The sequence below is a fragment of the Leptosomus discolor genome, chromosome 5, assembly GCF_034619465.1.
Source record: "Leptosomus discolor isolate bLepDis1 chromosome 5, bLepDis1.hap2, whole genome shotgun sequence".
Classification (NCBI taxonomy): domain Eukaryota; kingdom Metazoa; phylum Chordata; class Aves; order Leptosomiformes; family Leptosomidae; genus Leptosomus; species Leptosomus discolor.
Genome location: NC_141395.1, coordinates 5,042,788 through 5,060,880, shown reverse-complemented (window position 1 = coordinate 5,060,880; position 18,093 = coordinate 5,042,788). Strand labels below are relative to the sequence as shown.

Here is an 18,093-nt window from a genome sequence, read left to right as displayed (position 1 = left end):
ATCACCCTAAAAGTTTTCTGACAAGGTTGTGACTCCTTAGAAACCAGAGTTCAGATAGGTGACAGAATGTATTTATCTTTGTCCTAAATCTCAACAGCATCATTTTTATTAAAATACTACGTAATTTTAAAAATTGAAATCCTTTCAGTCGCGTTAGTTGGAAATGTTTGTTTTCTCAAATGGATATAATAGCCTTATTCAAAACATTTTTCATCCTGTTTAGCATTTCCTAATATTTACGTACAAATAAAGATGGAAAGAGGCAAACCAAAGATATTATGCATTGTTTGCTCCCTGCATGCAAGGGAAGATAATAACCAGTGTATTTTCCTGCCTGCAACACTTAAGAACTTGACACAGCTGGCAGAGTATATGTTCAGATCATGGACCAACTTTGATGTTTTACATTGTTATTAAACAATAGTTGGCATGGTCATGTAGCAGCAGGATATTACACTTACCGTTCAGTAGACCTGTTTTTATAGAAAGGGACCTCCTGCCTCCTTGCCCCAGGCCACAAAACCCTCTACTGCGGCGATGGTGTTTTGGATCTCTAGCAGGAGGAGGATTCTTGTGTTGTTGTATTGGCTTTTGGCAAGTTAATAAAATAACGTAAACAGCTCTTTTGGAAAATGACCGCATGTTCTACATGCGCAGCACACAGAGAAGTTCTGAGTCACCAAAAAAAAAAAAAAAAAGGAAAAAGAAAAGGAAAATATCCAAACGAAAAGAAAATGGTAAATATAACAATGAAAAATCCCATTCTGTAGTGCTGTTTAATCTCCAAGAGACGCTTTATTCAACAGCGGGTATCAATCCCTACAAGTAACATCTGCTATCAGAGGATTTGCAGGTACACCTTTGTTCACTGCTAACTGAATTTGTGTCAGTATTATAATTCAGCAGATTTCTGCTTTTCACTCAAACCAGGATTAGCATTGACTTGGGCTGGAGGGCATTCAAGCTGCTGTTCTTCTTTTAGCTATATTTCTCTGTAAACATCTAATTGTTTCAGAAAGTGATGTACAGTACGCAGAAACCTGAATTCAATGCAAATAAGTCTGTGCAGCTCTAAAGTTAACAGGTGTTCTCATTAGTGTAAGTAGACAAGGAACAATTCTTGAATGTTTTATAAACACTTATAATCATGGCCAAATACGTTACTATAAGTATAAAGATACTTATAGCAACATCTCTTTTTTCTTATTGTGCAACCTCAGCACTTATTAATAGGAGACATGTGTCAGTAAATGAAATACTAAAAGCCAGTACCGGCTTCTGCCTGCAAATAATGTAGCTGTAAAATGCTCTGCTACTGATGAATAAATTTCTGGCTATAATAAGATTCAACGAAATGAAATCTTTACACATAGCACATATATATTTTAAATATATATCTTTGCTTGTACTGAAAGTAGAGCATTCATTCTCCCTTTGATATTTTTGTTTGTTACAAGGACTTATCATGTTGAGTCTCACTCACATATATCATAAAGTGTTATAACATGCATATAAAATTGGACAGGAGGACCATTCATCACTAGGTATTGTCCAGCTGGTAAAACTAAGAGAGACAGGACTTCTCTGAGAAACCATTGCCAATATCTCTGTGTGTGGCTGTGTAATATATGACTTCAGATTGCAAAGGCAATAACAGTAAAATATTACCCTAAGGAGAAAACTGGCTTGCAGTAGATATTCATACACTGCCTTTAGTCTGTGTCTGTGGACAAAACGTGCAATTGTCTATTCCCCTACTTCTCGCTATGCACAGACACGACTGAGTTGTGCCTTAATTATTATCTTTTGTTTCTCTGCTTCGAGCCAGTTTTGGGGATACTTGTTTCTCACTTCCCAAGTCTGCTGACTTTCATCTCCCCTGGCTTTAGCTTAATGGCTGGAAGAAGTCCACCCGGACTGCTCCTGTGGCAAGGGCAGTGCATCCATGGGGCTGGAGCAGAGGGTAGTATGGGCAGGGGGTACATGGGAGGCTGCACACAGGTATCTGACATCCAGGATGGTAATCTCTCTCACATTTTCCTTTTTTGCTCTTTTCCTCATTTTTCAGAGGCCAATCTAAGTAGTCTGACTGTGTCTTGCATAGGGAATAAGACCAGATTAGCGAAAGAGTGGGAAATACTTCCTCTCAGTACATTCCTTGGATGTTTAGCAGAAAAGACTTGCTCTTCCTTACCTTCCCCTTCACTCAAAGACCATGGGCTTATTTTTTACACATCTCCAAGGGCAGTGAGAAATAAGACCAGGGTTAGTGGGTGAAAAAGGGAGAAAGCTGTTCCTTGAAATCAGTGAAAGCATCCCAGTACCCCTGGCAGAGCACCGGACCTTTCCCCCTCTAAGGAGGCTCTGTGGACCTCCAGGCTGAGCTGCTCTTCAAATGCAAGGAGCAGTTTTGGTCTCTCAGGGCCTAATCAGCTTTAATCGTGACCTCCTATTTGTTCAATATCTTCCTTACAAGTGATACAATTCAGTTCTTCTGCGACTGAGACTCTTCTGAGCCAGGAAGGAAAGGAAAAGACCTGCCTTATAATGGAGAGAGAAGACCTGATTCCCTCCTTGCTACTATGAATTCAGTTAACAGGAATTAGTATATACTATGGGTTCATTGCACTGCAGAAGGGAAGTATTAGGCCTAAAGATTTTTTTATTCTTTTTCTTAACAGTCCCAGAGTTCATCATTTTATTACTAAATTATGTTGAAGAACAAAGTCCTAGGAATTTATCAGCAAAAAATTTATTTGTTAATCACTGGTACAACACAGTTTAATTTAGAAATTTGTTCTTTCTTGGAAGTTTGACCCCAGACTTCAGACAGCTGAATCCACTTCAGAGACGTTGATTTCTATACCCCAAACACGAGGTTAATTTCACTAAAAAACAACTTATTGCATATGAGCAAGTTGCTTTGATACCATGACCTCGTGAAGGTTCCCAGAGAATGGATGTGCAAGTCAGTCACACTGCAAGGCAACACAATTGAAGACATGTCTTATAAACATCTGGCAGCAATTGGTCTTACAATTGCTAATATTGCAGAAGTTGTGAAAACACAGGATCTGTTTGTTGCCTCTTTGCCATGCTTGGTTTTCACACTAATTTTTACAGAGTCAGAAGAAACAGGGTAATTATAACATAAGGTTCAACATCTTTAGATATGTAGAACGTTTTCTGTTGCTTAAAACAAATATTCCCAAAGAAAGAATAAAACATTTTTCTGACTTGCAAAGTTTTTGCAGTCTATCATTTAAATTACTTAAATAAAGGGAGCTTTACTGCTCCCAAAAGCTGAGAATATAACACCCGCCATGCATATTAGCTTGATCTTTTTGACAGACCAGAAAAGTGTTTGTGTGTGCCAATTAAAACAAAAATGGATCCCCAGTGGCTTGTTCCTCGCACAACTTCTGAAGACTGCTATCATTGTATGCTGGGGTAACCCTGGATAAGGCGGCTATCCAAAGTAAACAAACTTTTCAAAACTTTCATGACAGATGGGGGTTACAAACGCATTTTAATAAGAGAGTTGCCAAAGCAACTTTTTTGCAATCAGTACATATTTACTTAACATCTAGCAACATTGGGAACACAAGGCAGATACTTTCTCACAAAATTTTTTAACAAATATCATTTTTTTTGAAAGATTGGTTGAAGACCTTTTCTTTCAAGCTGATATTTCCCCATCACTTCAATGTTAACTTTGCTCGACATCCAAAGGACTGTTAGGTTGGTAAAGCCAGACTGTAATATGAGACAGACAATCTGCTTGATAATGAAATTTCTTTGGTAGTCATAAACATCTTAAAGTCCTTTAAGTAATGTAACTATCAGCATAACCATGACTACCTCTGTTTGATAGGCTGAATCACATAATGGATACGTGATGCACTATGAGTGTAATGCAGCCCAGTACTGATCCTTTTTTTTCTTTTATTTGCATTTCTTGAACATTAGACTCAGCTCACTACGGTCCAGCAAAGAGAGATATGTTATTTATCCTTTCTGCTGCTCACTCATTCAGCATAAACATGGCCAAGAGACTGGATTATCTGTGAGAAAGAATTTAAGATCAACTTCCAGAAATGTAGTTAGACTTTTGACATGTTTTTGAAAACTTACATGTCTCTGTCCCTGCTTAATTCAAATCCGGTTAATTAAACCACTAAGGAGCACGGTGTCTCCCAACTTTAATTAATTATACTTCTACTGTGGGTGTGGACACATGAGTATCCATGTTTCATGTGTTTATTCTCAAGCTATATTATATTCTAGTGATTTTTTAAAAAGAATATTTAAAAAGAGAGAGAAAATTCGTAGTCTTCTTTCTTCCTTTCTTTCCTTCTTTGTTTTTTCCCCTTTCTTTTTGGCTTTCTTACCACTGTTCTTTTCCCCGCCTTAGTGGCTGCCATACAGACGGACAGTGCCATGTCCCGTGTTACATGCACTGGGTGACTAGATCTCATCCTGCAAAAATATTTCAGGAAAATAGAGGGAAAAACCTAGATTCCTCTTCATTATGGGGAATCAGGACGATTAAGATGATCAGAAAAAAAACCAACCTTGTGAGAAAGCAAGGTGAGATGGATTGAGCAGTGGGAAGGGGGAAGAGTGTTAGCTTTTGAGCTAGAAATGCTCCAGCAACTCACATTTCCTTTTTTCCTATACATATCAAGGGCAGCAATCCCAATGCACAGTGCAACAAGAGGAACACATTTTATTGAATTTCTGCACGCAGAGGTATCTGTCAATCCAAGTTTAAATCACTTAGTGTTCACCACAAGCTGTGGGAGTCCCAGGTGACATAAAAATTTAGGTTTTCTGCGCTGGACGAGTTTCTGGTGGGTTTTCCACGGTGTAGAAGTGTCCAATAATCTGATGCTGAATCGTTGGGCTAGGTTATGTGAAGCTTCACCCTGATAGTCCAGCAATTTTTCCAGATGTCCCACATTCAGAGAGGAGCGAACAATGGCTTGTTTCAGTATTTGGCTGAGATGAGAACTGTGTGCTGGTTTCTTGGTGGCCATACGTGAGCTATACGTGAGCCATACGCTCCCCGAGCTGCTCGCTCTGTTCCCTTTTGCTGCAGGGTACAGACTGTGAAGGGTTTTTTTGCTGCTTTTCTCCTTCCCCATAGGATTCTTCACTTCCTGTATTAAAGTTTGTTCTTGGCATTGTCTGAAAATAGTTCATCACTGCAAATAATAGTTATAGTCACCAGAGATGCATAAGTACACTTTGAAGTGAGTGAATCAATAATACGGTTTTGTATTTTTGTTTTGCTGTGTGAATTTATCGCCCTTTTCCATATCTCCATAGAGTCCCTATCAGTAGGATTGCTAAACTTGCCTCCATCCCTGTTTTCCAGCTAAAATAAATGTAGAGAAACAAATATATGTGTAGAAACGTATGCTGTAAAGAACTAGAGGGATACCATGAAGGTGACCTTTTTTTTCACAGCAGTACAGTAGTCCCCAGAACAAAATTTGCAGGAAGACTGTGGGCAGAAGACCCTGGGCTTGTGTCGTAGCACTTTTTTGGCTTTTAGCTCCTGTTCTGCATTGGTGTAGGTACCTTGTGAAAAGGAAGAATCTCTGAGACATGTTCTACAAGGTGATCCAGGTGATCTGTATATGTTTGGCAGTTCTGTAGGAGCACAGCCATGCGTGGCACAACAGCATGTCCCAGAGCACAACCTAGCACAGGAAAAATATATGATTTGCAGGATTTTTAAGAACTGCTGATCCTGGGTATGATCTAAGCTGTATTCACGTATTTGAGCAACCTGGTTGAGTGGAAGGTGTCCCTGCCACAGCAGCAGGGTTAGAACTAGATGATCTTTGAGGTCCCTCCCAACCCAAATCATTCTATGATTCTATGATTATAAAATGGTAATAGTATTAATTAGGTACATATTTCCTGGACCTATATAGGTATCTTTAATAACATAGGATCTTGTTGAACATAACCATGGTACTTCATTATGAAAACATGCAAAAGAAGCTCGCCCCTCCCTTTGCAGCTTTACAAGGCGACAAGAGAAATCCTTAATAAACCACAAGTAGAATCTCATACAGAGTGTTTCCCACCTGGCCCCTCGCTTTGTTGATGGCCCAGCAGTGTATTGAATTTAACACACATTTACCTGCGATACTTTCAGAGGATCAATGCTTAACAGCAGGACTGTAATACAGCTCATTGCAAAACTACCAGAAGTAATTTATTCCAAGATACTATAGCAAAAAAAAAAGAGAGAATCCAGGCATCCTGGCTCTTCTATAATCAATCTGAAGGGCACACCCTCTGCAAATAAGAGGGTTAATGTCAGTTGTCATTCCTTGTGGGTATTTAGTGCCAACAGCAGCATCACTATTCTGCCTGGTAAAGTAATGTTATTTCTAGACTGTATCCCTTGCAAAAATGATGGCAAAGGGAGAGGGATTTCAGGAAATATTTAAATAAGTGAAGTACCTGGCACCATGGAGACTGGCAGCTCGATCTAGAGCACTTAATTTTCTTTTTTTTTTTCTTTTTTTTCCTTTTTTTTTTTTTTTTTTCAGATTTGTCTTTCATTTGTTTCTCCAGTCCCTCTGTTTATTTCAGCAGTGCCTGATACAGGGATGGTGTGTTAGCACGTCTTAATATTGAACAATTTATGCTTGTTGTTCGTTTTACATCATTTAGGGCTGTGATCATAAATTGTTCAATCACAAGGTTTAGTCAAAGCTAGCATTCTTTACTCATGTCTTTTCCCAAGGGTGTTGAAAATTCGATTGTTCAAAGTGCAAATATGGTTTAACAATCCCTTCCAAGAAACATTTATCAGAAATCCTAAGGAGGTACTATATAAAAGTGGGATAGGAAACCTGCACATTAAATGGGATTTACCAGCCAAAGCCTTTGGAACTGCTTTCCTGTGAATGACTGGAATGGAGCAGAACAAAGTCAATTACTGACTGTAATTAAGGAGTGGAAGCATTTAAACTGTAGAGAGCAGTAGCAGTCTTCTTGAAACTGTCTAGTTACTCTGAAGATTAGTCTGAGGAAAGAAAGAAAAGGACTTGAACTATATCTTACAGAAAGTATATTTTAAATGAATTCTCTTCCCTCCATTCTATGATCTGTTTTTACAGATTTGCTCATAAAACACTGATAATATATGATTATCAAAATAACACATTCAGACAAAGAAACTTTCAACATGTATTTTGCTTTGGTCTTGTTAGCAATGGAGTATCTCTTTTGCATATCATACAGTGCAAATGTTTATGCAGTGCTGAATACTTGTATTTTAATAAAGCCTGAATTTACTGAACGGAAGACTGAACTATGTTGTGTCCTTTTTAAGCCTTCAGAATACAGTGAATCTAATTATATATGTTGCTCTTACTTTGAAAATGCTATTCCATTTTATAATTTTAATAATGATTTATTTATTCTGGGAGAGAGGCATTAGGTTGAATTGTTGCTTGTGTTTAGTCTAAGTCATATCTGCATGTATACATTTAAAAATTGTGATACAATATAGTGCATTTTGAACGCAAACCTTGCTGTGTGAGCCGGGCACAGAACTGGAGCTCAGCTCTTTCAACTGCTCACCTTAAGTTGAATTTTAACTTTTTGTTTGTTTGTTTTTGCTTTTGGTAAAGGGAACGGTGAGTGTGTGAGTAGTGATTAACCTTATGGCTGCGGACTAATAAGGGAATTAAAATTTCCCCAAGAAATAACTCTCCCATGCACGTGGGGAACAATGGGGTGGCTGGAGGTCCGCTCCTGACGGGTGCGGATGGGACGGGATGAACATCTGCAGCCGGGCAGCCTCCGAGCCCGCGCTGGGGGACCATTCCCACATTCTCCGCAGCGCTCTCACAGGATGTCTCCGCTGGAGCTGCGCTGACGGGATTTTCCTTAATGCTGATGACTTTGGAAACCTTCCTTACAGGCATTTCCTCAATAAAGGGAGGGTTATAAACAATTAATAAAACATTAAGCTGTTTTGTCTTTTTAATTTTTTTTTTTTTCCTGGTAGTATTTCAGTTTTAAGAAAGATGCGGGGAGTAGCCGGGCTGGTGAGGATTTGATGTTTCTTTTATGCTTTAGTAAAAACTCTTGACATGGGGCAGATGCAGTGAAACGGTAGCACTTCAGGTTGATGGATTTACATAAATAGGCTGTGCCAGGTCTTAACGGCTTTGCTCTGCTTTGCCTCAAACTTTGGTCAGAAAAAAACCCTTTCTGTCCGTTGCGTTCAGCCATTCTCCGAAAAATACCTGAAAAAGTTCTGATCCTGAATAATACCGTGCCCCAATGAGCATCCCAATGTGCAGACTAGATCTGCATCCCCAAAACCCAAGCGTGCAATTCCCACGTGCGGACGTTCCCAAGTTTTGCACAAGCAGCTCTTTAACAACAGAAAATAAGAAAAGTTTTTCGGTTTCAGAGCTGACGGGAGCTGAGCTGGTTTGGAGAGTGCTCAGGACTAGCTCCTGCCCCTTGCAAAAAGTGGTGGGGATGTAACCCTTCCCGTTCACGTGCCTGCAAACGCGCAGAACTGCTGTGCCCTGGATCACGCTCCATGGCCACATGCACTGGGGCTCTGCTGAATAATCCTGGGGCAAAGCACTGCACAGCTCTATGCCTCAGTTTTGCCATCTGTAAAATGGTCCCTTTGACCTGCTGTGTAAAATACCTGGAGGTCTACTCTGGTGAAAAGACATACATATATGTAAAAAAAAAAAAAAAGTGATGTATCATTATTATCACCATGGTTTACAGAAGTTCAGACCAGCAGAATATGTATGCATATTTTCACCAAATATTGTTAGGCAGTGAAACAGCATTATCAGGGGATTGAATATTCTTTTGATAAATATTCCCAGTGAGTGGGTCAAAAATGTAAATCGACTTCTATTCATACAAACTGGGGATTTTTTTTCCATGATAAATGGGCTCCTAATTACTCTGCTACAGCCATCTTTGATGGTAATTTTTTTTTTAATGTGAAAAAGAGTGACATTATTAATTTTCCCAAAAATGCTTGGAAGTGAACTCTGGAATCACAGGTATATAATAAGTTCAAGAATGGAGGTACCAGATATAAAAATAACAGAACCAAAATAGAAATGGAAACTGAAAATAGCAGGAGTTAATTCTCCTATCGCATTCATGTCATTTCAGGTTGTTTTGATTTACATTTGAACTGTGTCTTGTAACACTGAGTTTCCTGGCTTTTCTTAACTTTTGTCACATTCCTGTTATTTTTGTACTATTTGTGTTTGGTGGTTGCATTGCTGAGACAATATCTCGTTTGTTGTGACATATTCAAAACAGTTTTCAGACAGAGGTTCAAAACTCTTCAGTAACTCAGCACTCCAGGAGATAATTCTTGGTACAAAGGAGTAGCAATTTGGGTGTGTAGGAGAGAAAATAGAAGGAAATAATCTGTCTGGTGTGTGTTTTACTCACCTGTGTGTGCCTATGCCCTCCCCAGATCACGACAGTGTCAGGAAATGAGTTCCTCCTCCAGTCGGATATCGACTTTCTCATATTGGATTGGTTCCACGCTATCAAAAATGCAATTGACAGATTGGTATGTATTTGTTTTGGCTGTTACCTTTATTAATTAAGATGTAGCAATTTCAACTTCATTTGCTTAGGCATCTCTACAGGTTTTAGGCAGTCAGCAGCGAGCTAGACATTCCTTTCTCTGAAGGATATAAAAATATGTATGCAAATCTACCAAAAAATGTCAGATAAACAAGGTTGTTGAACAAAAATGTCATTTGATTCTTGCCTCGAAACGGAACGCTACATTTATTTCTCTGAAATAACAAGGACATTGGTTTGCTGAGGGTTGTAAAAGCACACAAGCACTTAATAACTAATGAATTTTTGCATTTTCTGTTTATGCAGCCTACAGTATATAATCTTCAATAGAACTATTAATACATTTGAGCCTTTTATGAATTTTTGTATTACTTATTCACAAGAATAACACTAGCAAATAATATTCCTTTGTAACTGATTGCTGTTATTCTCCCAGGAAGGCTGGGGGTTTTCTACTAGAAGTAAGCAGCGCTGTGTTTTATTAAAACAGTTTTTAATTACCAAACCAGATTCAGCTGTAGCTTTTTCTTTCTTTTTTTGCCACTCTCAGTACAAAATCCAAATGTCTTCCTCCTATTCCTGCCTGATCCAAGAACGTATTTTGTTAGAGGGCACTGACTTCCCTTGTTCATTGCAGAATCTGGTGAGAGAAAAATATCCCCATTTCTTGCATTTTTCAGAGGTTTTGCTGCGATGGAATTGGCAGAGCTGGCAGAGGCAGCCCCTTTGAAAGGGTTAATCTGAACACGGCTACTGTTTCCTTAAAGAGCTACAAACATTATATTACCCCGAGGCTATAATCAGCCAAGAAAAGTTTGATCTGATGATGTATGTCTTCATATTGTGCATTTCATTGGGTGTGCGAGGATATTGATATCCTCCCGAAGATTTTGGGGTGGAGTTTTCCATGGAGACTCAGAATACTTTTTTGGGGTTGGTTTTTTTTTTTTTGTTTTTTTTTTTTCATATTATTCAGCTAAACATCTAGCAGACTCGATTGTTATTGTTTTGTAGTGTAACTAAGGTAGTGTTGTGGCACCAGCAGCTCTGAGCGCGCAGCAGGTTCAGTGGCACAGCCGGGTTAGGGTACCGCAGGGCAGGGCTTGTCCCGGCAAAGCTCTGCCCTTGCTGCCTGCGCGGGACAGGGTGCCACCGCGAAGCGCTCGCTGACCGTTTCATACAGGTCATTTACTTCAGTTTTACAACTTTGAACGAGCGTGTAAAGCCTTGCAGCTTTTCAGACCGTTGGGACGGCTAAATCTCACCTGATCCAATGCCACGGGAAGAGATATGTGATTAACCAAAATATCATCTCCTTTTTTTTTCTTTTTTCTTCTTTTCTCCATTAATGTTCCCTAATTGTCATTTTGTACGCCAGTGAATTAGAGCAAGAGACGTCCTCCACGCTTTGCTAAGCTTAGACCAGCAGAATCCAACCCCAAATTCGTAAGGATGTTTGAAACAATTACGTTTGCAAGAATATTTACTGTAACTATCTAAACCAGAAAAGCAATTTAAACAACCTTCCTCTTTGCAAGCATTTGGAAGTAGCCTGCAATGTGGAAATAATTTTGGTCTCTAAAGCCTAAAGAAGTAGGCCTTTTGTTTTCCTCACTTAAATGGGAATTTATCTCAGAAATTAAGATCAGTCTGTCAGGGCCATAAAAGCTCTGCCATATGACAAATTTTGCATTACACTTCCCTTAAATTATATACTCACTACACCACTTGCTCTGTGTGTGTCTGTTAGCTTCTGATTCTGTAGTGGCATTCTGTAATCCCTTGCTTCATTCTCACAAATAATAATTTTATTAAAAGCATACACACATGTATATGTATATATATTCTTTTCCCAGCCAAAAGAACGGAGTTGTACATCGAGAAATTCGGAGTTCAAACTCAGAAGATCCTCCAGCATCGAATTACTGAATAGCTTAGACACTGAATCCAAAGAACCAAAGCCTGAACACAGAAAATCTTTAAGTAAGGCTTTTTTCTTTTCTGATTGTTGTCTTTTTTTTTCTCTTTCCTTTTTAAATAACTGTGCCATGACGGGGTAAGATAATTTTTATTACATACAGAATGTAAGGAAGATCACTGAGAATTTTAAAGCTGAATGTGTTCTGTGCTGATATACATAACTTGCATTTAAGTAAAGACAGTTACTAGCTCCACACTTTTAAAGGGTGACATTCTCTCCTAAGCAAAATAAATTTGTTTAGGAGCAAAGACATTTATTCAAGCCATTTATTTTTAAAAATAAGCAACATGAGTCCTATGTTAATGGTCTGTTGCAGTTGTTTTGTTTCCATTTTAGTAAAATACCTCAAATTGCCAGAGTAGTTTTGCCTGTTGTGTATTTATACACTGAATTGCTGAAAGACCTGACGTATCCTCTGTGGCCAACAATCAGTGATGTATCTATAATTTTACAGAAGGTAAATTCCAGGGCTTGAGGTTGATTTTCGTCAGTGTGATTAGAGAAAAAAGTGATCTAAAACTAGCAAGGATGTGCTTTACTCCACCGAGACTTTCCTTTTCCAGTTTGTGCCGAGATGCTCGTGTATTGTGGGCAGTAGATGCAGGAGCTGGTGGTGACCCTGAATCACTCACTCAGCATTTTTTTTCATTTCACCCTCTCTCTTGAATCTTTGTTTTTCTTCTTTGTTTGGCAGGAGATTCTCGTACTGCTTCTAACATAAGCACCGTGACAGCCTTAGACTCGCGTGCTGGTACGAGATACCTATAGGTACCCAAGTGCTGTGTAGGAATTTGCCTGCACGCATTTCAGTGCAGGATCAAAGCCTCAGATGTAAAGAAACAAGTTGCATTAAAAAGACCCAACATAGCTATTTTTAATGATAATTCTCCACACAATCATAAATATATGCACACATGTGTGCGTGCGTACACACACAAATGCAGAGATTCATTAAACAGTCTCTTTTTGCAGACCAGAGCTTTTTGTTGTTGTTGTTTTCCTATTATCTTGGATATTCGGGGTTTTTTTAAGGTTTTTCTTTCTGTTATAAAATATAGAGTAGCCTGAACGTAGCTTGTGAAAAATTGTCCCAATATCTTTGTACTATGTGTTACGTTGCATTTCTCAGAGGAAGAAAAATAAGACTGAGAGCATGGTTAAGTTTTGAGGGCCTGATTCTGCTCTTATTGTAGCTGATAGCAAGATACCCATAAACCGTCTCAGCACTCGGGGAAATTTTATTTATTTATTTAGACTTCTCACATAGCTTTAAATGATAATTTGTCAGACAAAACAGAAAAAGTGAATACGAGCGGCGACAGAGGCTTAGTCTACGTTTCTTTTCAAACCTTAGAGAATCCTGCATAAACTCTGTTTTGTTAAAGGCTATTTAAACTATTAAAAAATGTGAAAATATCTGCTGTGAAATCTCACAGAATCGAAGCTTGCATTTAAATACTGTAGATTGGATTGCTTCTAAAATATGTATTCAGAACTTTTTTTTTGGCCCCTTGAGATCAAGCAATTATGTGGAATTAGAAAAATCATATTATTCACTTACTTATTAGTAGTCTAAGCACAAACTGTATTGTCAGTTTTCTGCCTTTGGCTTTCTGTGCCCTTAATGTTCACACAAGTATCGTAGCCAGAATTATCGGTAGCTAGAGCCAAAATTGCTTTAAAAAGGCATGAGAACTGGTAATGACACATTGTTAGCAGTTAACAGGTGGTCGTTTCATTGTCCAGTTTGACTGCGGAGCACAGAGAAGATATGTGCAATATCTGCAAGTGTGTTTATAAAGTTCTTACAAAGTTTAACGATTTTATAATTTTATACTGCTCTCATATTATTGACTACTGCCAATGCCAAATCCAAACAAAGGAGATTTTTTAAAGATAGCTTAAAACTCCTCCAGTTGAACGTGGAAGGCGAGTAAGTGAAGTGCTAGCAAGCCACCACCCCCCCCCCCCCCACCCCCCCCCATAATCTTTACTGAAGTCTTCAGACAGTTCAGACCCATTTGTATTTACCTTCTCTCAATTTTAAGGGCTGCAAAAAATGTCCAGTTTTAGACTTGGTACTGCTGTGTCATCAGGGATTTTTTTGCAGCACAAGTATATAAAGGACAGGTATATTCCAGTAATTTACTCTTAAAAAAAACTTCTAGAGACTGCCCCTAGAGACTTAGTAGCAGGAATTTGATTTTTATGTTCAATCCTAATTGCTTCTGCTTATACTACAAGGACAAATGGTAATTCTCAGTTATACTTTTTGAGCTGTAGACACTGATTTCTTTGAAAATTGGGCTCAAACTGCCAGGTTCAATTTCCAAAGTTCACAGAGTGTCCATCTTCTTGGTCATGCAGCTTTTCAGTGGCTTCTCATCCAGTTTGGGTTCAACTTCATGCTCTAATTGAAGTTTTCTTGAGCTAAGAAGAAACCAAGGATGGCCTTGTGGAATATTACCAAAATATGTAAGACTGTGATCCTGCTCTCAAAGACATGGAAAGAGATTACTCTTTATTTTATGATGCCAATTATTTTACTGATTTTATTTGTGCAGCTAATGCTGGGTCAGAAAGAACATGTTTTTCACCCTAGCAATCTCCTGCATTAGAAGATTTGGGGCAAGGAAACTGCCTTACAGCACCTCTCTTTTTTATACAAGTGCATGCTGTTCTGAACTGATAATTTTTAAAATTAGTGGCAGACTTCAAAATTTACAAGTAATTTAGTTACCATTCAGACTGTAGGTTTTGGGATTATTCTCCTAAGGTTGCCAAAAACCCCTCCTAACTAGTACCAATTATAATTGGGTCTGCTGGTAGGTGGTCTGCCACATTAATTTTATACCACATGAAACCAGGCACTCGGGTTAGACTGAAAGTAGAGATGCTGTGGCGGTGCATGGGAGGTAGGAAAAGGATCTGTGCGTTGCAAGGTTCCCAAAAATCACAGAATCGCAGAGAATCACATCAGCTCTCCAAAACCCAAGAGACCTTACTGTGCTCGTGGACTACAGGAGCTGTCAGGACAGTCATGTTATGGTCAATGAAACCAACTCCACGCTCTCCGTTGCTTTTTCTGTCCATGGTCACTTTGTGGTTTGCATTTTGGCCATCGTATGGGTCTATTGTCACTCAGGAGTGACCTCTTGTGGAAGAGCCTGAGCTGGAGTCGCTATCGATTGTCGGAAGGGATCAATTCCCCTTCTACTCCCCCTTTTCCGGATGGAAACAAACGGCTTCGCAGTAGGAAGAGTGCCCTTTGGCTACCGTATCAATCTGAGGGCTGCTCTTGTCAAAATGCACAATCACAAGCTTGATAATGCAATCCATTCCCCAAGCACAATATTTCCAACCTGTTCTCCATCATTTCCTTATGGCGTCACATTTACTCAGTTCATCACATTCTTATTAATATTTTAGGTTTCCTTGAAAGTGATGGAATTCTATTTTTATTACAAAAGCAACAAGAATAAATACTAATTGTTGTCAGTTATTTCCTTATGTAGTGGGAACAGTAATTTGTTCCTCAGCTTTAGGTTGCCAAAGCAAAATAATTAAATATTTTAGACATTTAAAAAATCTGTGATATTAGATAAATGCAATTTGATCTCCTTGTTTGCCACATAAAAGCTGGAGCTGCCTGAATTGATAAGATTGAATTGCATTATTTTTATTGTTTCTACTCGCATATTTTTCTTATCTTCAAGAACACTTCACTTAAAACCCGGTGGTTAGTCATGCAGCCCTGTGACAGATCCTGGAAATTCTTCTCCATATTTGAATTCTAGCTTGAGATGCGACAACCAGAGCATCAAGATTAAAAAAAAAAAATAAAAAAAATAGCATATATATATATATATATATATGTGAAAAGCAAAGTCTTGATGGGCCGTGCAGTATTATTGCTATTTATGATGACTTTACTGTCTCAATAAGAGTAGTCAGGGATCTGGGTGTCATTGTGCCTTTCACAACACGACACCGAAGCAAGACAATTCCAGCTCTCAGCCTGAATAAGGACAAGTTGCAACAGGTGGAAAAAGCAGACAAAGTAAGGGGTGGAAGGAAAAGTTGACAGCAAAGCCGACATGTCATGCATATTAAACAGCAGGCTTGAGATTCCTTTCCGCTCTTCGTTAGGATAGGGGTCTTAGCCCTGGCACCCTGGCCACTGGCCAACTCAAATAATGATATTTTCCTTACCTAAATTCCTCTTGCACTTTCAACAGGGAGTGATGGGTCTTTTTAGTCCCAAAGGGTGATGCATCGCTCTGAAATGCCACAGCCCTCGCACGCTTCCCTGGGGAATGGCTTCCTAGCATCCCTCTAATCAAGAAAAAAATAATAACCTCTGGATCATAATTTTGATTTGCCTTCAGAGGTATTTACTACGAAGTCATCTGGGCTCTGAAATCTGCTTTGGTTCCTTGAAAGATACAGTTTAAGCCAGGCATCCCATCCTTAGTATTTAGCCAAGGACTCTGTGTGTGTGTATGTGCGTTCAAATTGCCCAAAGTTGCTTTTTTCATTTCACTCTTCCTTACTTCAGAAGGCTGAATTTTGAAACTTGAAGCACGGCATGTAAATATTCCTAAGTAGTTACTAAAACATCCAGAATCATCTCTGAAAGCAGTTTGTTAGATAATTAAGACTGTACAATGTGTGTGTGGGAAAAAACCAGCAGCAGAAACCCATTTTGGTCTCTCAGTGGACATGATAGAAGAAATGGAGAATTCAGAGGAGCTTTAACCCCTTCTGGCTCTGTGTGGGGTTTGCTTCCTCCCTGGCTAAAGCGTCTTCCAAGGGCTCACTCGAGGTTTTAAAGTTTGTCCCCCCATGCAACTGGATATTTCTGTGGCAAACACTGCCTTGCAGAGGCTATTGTTTCTGGGCACAAACACATGTATTCGTACGGCTTTAGCTCCGTAAGAGCAGAAGGAAAAAAAGCCAGAAACTTATTTTGTTGAAAGGATCGCTTAGAGATCCTAGAAAAAGGCCACCTAATTACAGGCAGTGCTGAGAGGAGCCTGTGTGATTTTGCTCTCTTCCTTCCTGGCAGGTGAAGAAGCTGGTAGCTTGGGAAACTGTACCTTGGGAGGCAGTGAGAGGTTTCACTTGCTCACCCAAACGTGTCGAGGGCCGGATTCTGCGGTAGCTAACGGACTCCTTCACCCACGTAGGGTTACTTCTGTGATAAGAGGGCTAATTAGAGCAGCAGAAGTGGGAAATCACTCAATTCCTTTGTTAGCTCTGGTGAGGTCTGAATTCTTTCTCCTTCCCAGCCCATTTATTTCAGTTAGATGTGAAGTTCAAAGCCAAATGGATGCTATTTAGGGAGTATTATTACATTATAATGTTAGCATCATGTATAGGTCAGTTGTATTACTTTTAATAAACCCAAGAAAACAGTAATGTGTGTTAGTGCAGCATTACCAACGACAACAATTAAAACACAAAGCAAAATGAAAACTGTATGTAAATACGCAGATTCCTACTACAATGTCAATTTTGTCGCTCTGCAGCTTGTATGTTTGTGGCATTTATTTTTATTGCATCAACAGCAATGTAGTCAGCTTCAGATCCTGAAAAATGCCCACAAAACTAAAATGCAACATGCTGTTTATGGAGGGTGGCAGCACTCATTTGGACTATAGAGACTAAACTTAGTTTTTGACATATTTTACTCTCAGGTCTCTGCAACGTTTACTATAGGTGTGCTCTTTTCTTAAAGCGTAGGAAAATACTGTTTCAGCAGCAAAGAAGTAATAATATTGGCATTTCGGAAACCAAACATGCCCAATTCAGAAAGAAGTTGTGTCACTTCCACTGATAATAGGAGATTATGTGGCACCCAAAATCACAACTAGTTGTGACAAGTTCTCAAAAAAAATGAAAAGTTTTTTCCTGAATTTGAATATCCTCTTTCCATCAATTATAATATAATGTTTCCTTCATTCCCTGTTTTATTTCTACACTTTCCAAAATCCTTCCAGAGTTTACTATTTGGGTTGAAAAAGCATATTTTTAAATTGGGCATAACCAACTTCCATATAAACATTTGGCAGGGAAATCAGTGCATGTTCACTTAATTCATTTTTATTGAACCAAGTCCAGATATTTAGTCAGGAAAAAGTTAGATATTAATCATATCTGAGCAGGATCATTAAATTTTCCTTTACCTACTTGAACAGCAGGGTCATTATAGAACCATGAGAAGTTAGCTCACTTATTAATCTTTACAATTACATAAAAGTGATCATTTTTATAGTACTTAAGAGTAGCTCTTACCCATTATGTGAAGAGTATGTGGGAATATTACAATATAATATAATGTATTATTATCGATGTGACCTGTGACTCATTGGTCTGCTCACTGACACACAACTCTCTGGAAAAGTTATCTGTTTGAGCTTGGATAATCTTTAATTGTTTCGTATTCCTTGTGCTCATTTACGGGGCATGCTAGTAAATAGAGAGCTAGTCAC

At 38.8% G+C, this 18,093-nt stretch overlaps 1 protein-coding gene across 1 annotated transcript in view; it reads left to right on the top strand.

Annotated features, from left to right (window-relative positions):
• Nucleotides 1-18,093, top strand: part of ARHGAP15 (Rho GTPase activating protein 15) — a 329,505-nt gene that overhangs the window by 158,409 nt on the left and 153,003 nt on the right. Inside the window, exons 7-8 of the mRNA XM_086465681.1 lie at nucleotides 9,503-9,601; nucleotides 11,475-11,601. Coding sequence (XP_086321807.1) covers nucleotides 9,503-9,601; nucleotides 11,475-11,601 — 226 coding nt within the window. The remainder of the gene's footprint in view (nucleotides 1-9,502; nucleotides 9,602-11,474; nucleotides 11,602-18,093) is intronic.